The sequence below is a fragment of the Prionailurus viverrinus genome, chromosome B1 (genome assembly GCF_022837055.1).
Source record: "Prionailurus viverrinus isolate Anna chromosome B1, UM_Priviv_1.0, whole genome shotgun sequence".
In the NCBI taxonomy this organism is placed as follows: Eukaryota; Metazoa; Chordata; class Mammalia; order Carnivora; family Felidae; genus Prionailurus; species Prionailurus viverrinus.
In genome coordinates, this window is record NC_062564.1 from 6,464,453 (window position 1) to 6,470,452 (window position 6,000).

Consider the following 6,000-nt stretch of genomic DNA (forward strand, 5'->3'; position numbering starts at 1 on the left):
GGTTCTAGCACTCTCTGCGCACAGTACCATTAACCACATTTGGCTGTTGGCAATTAGAGTTTTAGTTCAAGAAAGTGGCTTACCCACCACCACACTATAAAAAATAGCTAGCAGCATGTTCCTTCACTATCCTAATCATCAGACCACACAGAAGAAAGGCCAGTAAACTTTAACTCGTGCATAAACCTGTGCCAAGACCTGCTAAAAAACCTTGTTAAAATACAAACACAACGTCTTTTTTTTTTTCAGTGCAAATTTAATGGGAGGTGCTCATGTACCATCTGTCTCTTTCCGCTGGGCAGACTGGCATTACTCTAACATCTGTACCATTGGTTACATTATACGGGGTGATTGAGAGCTATTTGTATGATGTGACATTGGAATTAGGGGAGTGACTATCTTTAGATGACAAATGAACTTGGGTAGAAGTCATTTTTCATGTGTGTGTTTACATTTGGAAACTTGGAAACATGAGGGGGTCCCTGGACAAGGATGTCCTGGCTGCCAGCCATCACTCAGCAGTCAAATGCTTTTCCGTTCTGAATCCCTGCTTTGCTTACCATAGGCATGAGCTCAACACTACATGTACCTCAAGTACCATTTCTCGAAAGTCCATGGGTTAATTGAGCCTACCACACCAAGCGTGAGGGGCCAGCCACAGACTTTGTTGTGAGGTTACACTTAGGGTTCTATTTTATCTAAATTTAAAACTTCTTCTCTAGTCAACCTTTTTCTCCACCACAATTAATGTATGGATGCATGGATATGTGGGGTGACACTAGATTTCACGGTCAAAGAACTGGAATAGAGACATAGAGTCCTCAGATCTTACAATCCTTCCTTATACTATAGTAAAGCTGGAAGAGTGTTTTTTAGATTTTTTAGACATATTTAAATAGAAATAAATGTGTATAAACCTGTGTATTGCTTGAGGGTTCTTCTATAAATGGAGGGTTACATATTGTTCCTTGAGTTTTTATTTGACTCTCTCTAGGAGAGCCTTCCATTTTACACACATACAGCTACTTCGTTCTTTCTAACCATTGGAGGATGTGCAATTAAGCCATGTACTCCTTATTATTGGACGTTTGGGGTGATTTCCACCGTTTCTGCCATTATACGCTTTATGTGTGTGTTCTAACTGGGACAGTTTGAATTCAGTTTTAAGAGATTATTTTGAGCTGTAATTATCCCCGCCGAATCCCAGGCATGCATGTTCGTGTAGAGCAGATTCATAGCAGTGACATCACTGTGCCCCCGCTTACGTGTACTTGTAAGTTTGGGTACCCACGGCTGTGCCACTTTATACTTTTACAGCATATGGACGTCTCCATTTCCTCCACATCTTCACCAGTACTGGACGTTACCCATATTTTTTATATTTGGTGATCTGATAAATTAAACAAATAGGTGTCATTACTCAATTTGTCGTCCCCTAATTACTCAATTACTAATGAGTATGAATAGAGAGGGAGCTATATTTCACGGGTCACCTATCCTTATCACTGGCTATTTTTCCTTTTCACGCTGTTCTACAGAATATGTGTATAACATGGACCCTCGCCCTGTGGTCTAAGTGTAAAATTCTTTCAATCTGTCTCATTTTTAATTTTGTTTATTGATTGTTGTGGGTTACAAATGTTTTCATATATAATTATTATTCTTCATGGATTCAAATGCCTTATTTCCTGAGGCACCTGAATTTGGGTTTCACTTTGGAAGGTCATCTCTACCCCCTGAGCTCTAGAACCTGTCTCTTATCTCTGTTAATGCTTCCATCATTTTTTTAAATGTTTACAGTGTTAATTCATCTGTAACCTATTTATTGTGTGATGTGAAGGGATCATACCATCTATGTAGTACCTGGTCCCCTCTGCACTGATTTGGAATGCCCTGTGACTCACCTGTTAAATTCCTATATGTGCGTGGACATGTTTCCAGACTTTCCCATTGGTCTATTTATCTGTTGTGTGCTAATTACATACTGTTTTACTATTGTAATTTTATAATGTGTTTCGGTATCTAGCATGTGAAATTGTCTCTCATTATTCATTTTTTTCAAAATTGTCTTCCTATGTATTTTTTCTTTGGTATAAATGTCAGAATAAGTATGCCACTTTTTTTAAAAGAAATATGTGGCATTTTTTTCATTAAATTCTATTTTAGATTAATTTTAAAAATCACCACCCTTTTTGTAATGTTTTCTGGCTTTGGAAAATGACATCCTGTCAGAAATCTAAGTGTAAAAATTGAATCTACAGGGTTTTACAACCTGGAAAAAAATATGACTGATACTCTTTAAAACTGGGTACAAAGAAAGGCTTTCTACCTATGGTTCAAAGTCCAACTGCAGTAAACGATTTACATGATCTGAATGCAAAAACAAAACACTTTTTTGCATCAGGAAAGTCAAAAGGTGAATAACAGAGAAAATATGTACAGCACATCCACGAATAAAGGTCTGATATTAAAATACTGCTTCACTGGGTTGTGGAGAGAAGTGGTTTTACTGAGTACTAATAAGAATTGTTATTATTCTGCTGGATATATTAATTTTAATGATATATAATGTATATTATACATGTGACAAATGGTAGTGCTTCTCCCCGCTGAAAGCTGACCAGTTCAGACCTCTTGTGTGGAAGTGCGTTTGCACTGGGCAAATGACGACTAACTTCTGGGACACGATCTAGAGCTCCAGCTAAGATGCACCCCTTTTTCTTCCATCTTTTCCCCCTATTCATAGAACAAACCTATGTTTTGACTTTCTGTCTGCTATCATTCATCATCGTGATGTCTTAAGGTCCTTCAGTATCATTTCTCTCTCCCTGTGGATAATAGTTGTAATCAATAAGTGAACTATAGGGGCACCTGGGTGGCTCAGTCGGTTAAGCATTCGACTTTGGCTCAGGCCATGATCCCAAGGTCATGTCAGGCTACTCACTGAGTATGGAGTCTGCTTGGGATTCCCTCACTCTCTCTCTCTGTCCCTCCCCCACTCTCTCGCTCAAGAAATAAAAATAAATTCTAAAAACTACATTAACTGTAATTTAATTTGTAATTCAACCAGTGCTGCCAACCCATTGGATTCCTCTATCGTCCTCATAGAAGTAGGGCCTAGAGCAGTATAGTCTCCTGCTGGCCTGTTCTTCTGCATCTATAGCTTATCCTGGACCAGGTGACTTCTTGTGATTTTCATAAAATAATAGGCTTTCAAACTGACAGGACTAGTCCAGCTTCTTCAACTTAAATATGAAGACCTGCATTTTAGAAACTGTGCGTACTAACGTTGTATACTAGCGAGGTAGACAGGCTGTGGATTGGTAGATACACAGCCTAGAATGTGTAGTTAGTACCGTAACTAAAACTAATATATTTATATATAAATTGCCTTGTGCCGGAGAGTATTTTCTATAGCTAATGGAGATTACAATCCTGGTCTCTCCCGCCATGGACTGGCAAACTTGCCACCCAGCTAATAGAACGTTCTGCCATGATGGGAACACCCTATATATGCTGTATCTGCAGGATATGTGCCTGTCGAGGACTTAAAATGTGGCTAGTATGACTGATGAACTGAATTTTTTAAATTCAATTTTCATTTTATTTTGAAGTTTATTTATTTTGAGAGAGTGTGTGTATGGGAAGAACAAAGAGAGAGAACCCCAAGCAAGATCTGCACCATCAGCACAGAGCCCGACATGGGGCTTGAACTCACGAAGCGTGAGATCATGACTTGAGCCGAAACCAAGGGTTGAAGCCTTAGACAACTGAGCCACCCAGGCGCCCCTTTATTTTAAATAGTCACATGTGCTATATGGGCACGTGGACACATACACAACACGGCTCTAAACCGCCTAAGACTTTAAAATACGACTTTGCATATATATAAGATTATTATTTTACCGTGTGGTTGGCCATTATAAATGCTAAACTGCTTTTCTCTTTCTCTAGATTCCATCACTCAGCACCAGGTCTGTGCCTCTGAAAACTACCTGTTGCTTCAGTGATGGAGCCATCAGTCAGCACATGGCTACCGCCACCGGCTCGCAACGTTGTCTTTGGACATTCAAATGAGCAAACCCTGACGAGAAGGAAAGGACACAACACGATGCCTTTTGACACCATCACCTGTTTGCCTTGTGTGCCTTGTGGTTTTTACATAAAGAAGCTCCTTTGTGTGACTTTCTGATGACTGAATGTGTTTTAAAGAAGCACTGCCAGCCTATAGGGGCCTTTTGTGTATAATGCCAATCTTAGTATTGTGGTAACGATCATGATTAAAAGCTCACAGAACCTTGGTCATTAAAGCACCCATAGTGTTAAATAAAGACTGGGAATTAAATTGTTTGACTAGTGAGATCCAACAACCCCCAAAGTTTCTTGGTTGGACTCTAATATCTTTATTGGCATACCATACACTAACTGTGAAGGATGTTGATCAGTTTATTAGATTTTTGTCAAAGTAATGAATGAAGACAGGTGTAGGAGCTTTGCAATAATTAATGCCACCAGAGGATCTCCAATTCTCCAAGTTAGTGTTTGGTGAGGACAGCATTACCAACAAGAGATCGTGGCCTTCACTGGCTGCCACAATGCTTGGCTTTCCTTAGAGGAAATCGGCAGTGGGACTGAATCATTACACGTGGACCCGTCACCTTCTATAGGAGAGAAGTGCTACATCCCAACAGGGCTGAAGGTGCCACTAAGACTCCCTCCTGACCCTGTTCCCTCCCCATGCTCTCTCTTCCTCATCTCACGGGTTATTCCTACGTTAACAAATTTCCAGCCCCTCCGTGGAACAACTTCTAGAATAAACCTTCAAGGAAGGAGATAGAAATGCGCAGGGAAATAATGAAGGGTTTTCTCTTAATTTTGATACAATATATGCCCCAAATAATCCCCTCGTATTACTCATGCCCCAACAACAGTCGTTCCTCGGTACAACTCCACTCCTTGGACGTTATAAACCTTGTTTCACTATATCCATGGGAGTGCTGGGCTTGGCTACTTTGAACCTCAGGTACTTTGGCAGAGCTCTCACAACACCAAAAATTCCTGAAGAGGCTGACAAAAACCGTGCTGACGCTTGCTGTGGATCATCCCCTACCGCTATAGGCCACCGACAACCACCCATCCCCAGTGTCAAGTCCTGATTCCCAATGCTGGCCTGCCAGTGGTCAGCCAAGATTCTCTTTCTACACAGCAACATTTTATGAGGGTACTGATTTGTGTCAGGAATTACACTAAGCATCTTCTATGTGGTTTCTCATTTAACCCTAACAACCTTAAAAGTTAGTTGCTACAGATTTGCAATCCCTTACCTGAAACACACAGAGTTAAGAGTATCTCATAATTTTTTTATATTTAAAATTTTTTTAATATTTATTTTTGAGAGAGAACACGAGCAGGGGAGGGGCAGAGAGAGGGAGACACAGAATCCAAAGCAGGAGACACAAATCCAATCCAGGCTCTGAGCTGTCAGCACAGAGCTTGATACAGGGCTCAAGCCCATAAGTCATGAGATCATGACCTGAGCCAAAGTCGGACACTTAACCGACTGAGCCACCCAGGTGCCCCAAGAGTATCTCAGAATTCTTTTTTTTTTTTTTTTAATTTTGAAAGGCAGGTGGCTCTCACCATTTCCATGTAAGATTGTATTGCTGAGTATACGAAGAGAAGGCAGCAAGAAAAAAGAAGGCATGCAGACTGGAAATGAGGAAGTAAAACTATTTTCAGATCACAGGATACTACATGTAGAAAAATATAAGGAAACAAATACAGAGCACGTTTAGCAAGGTTACAGTGTATGAAATTTACATAACTAGCTGAATTGTATTTCTGTTTGCTGCAATAAACAATTCACAAATGGAATTAAGAATACATTTCCAACACTGAGAATGGCTTATTGAGAAGATGGCGGAGTAGTATGGGGACCCTGAGCTTGTCTCGTCCCTGAAACTCAGCTACATCAGCACCAACCCATTTTGAACACCTAAG

At 40.3% G+C, this 6,000-nt stretch overlaps 1 protein-coding gene across 5 annotated transcripts in view; it reads left to right on the forward strand.

Annotated features, from left to right (window-relative positions):
* MCPH1 (microcephalin 1) overlaps window positions 1-4,370 on the forward strand; it is a 276,612-nt gene extending 272,242 nt beyond the window's left edge. For all 5 annotated transcript variants that reach the window (XM_047855480.1, XM_047855478.1, XM_047855477.1 and 2 more), the window contains one exon: window positions 3,955-4,370. In XM_047855480.1, coding sequence (XP_047711436.1) covers window positions 3,955-4,010 — 56 coding nt within the window. In that variant the 3' untranslated portion in view covers window positions 4,011-4,370. The remainder of the gene's footprint in view (window positions 1-3,954) is intronic.
* The last annotated feature ends 1,630 nt before the right edge of the window (window positions 4,371-6,000 follow it).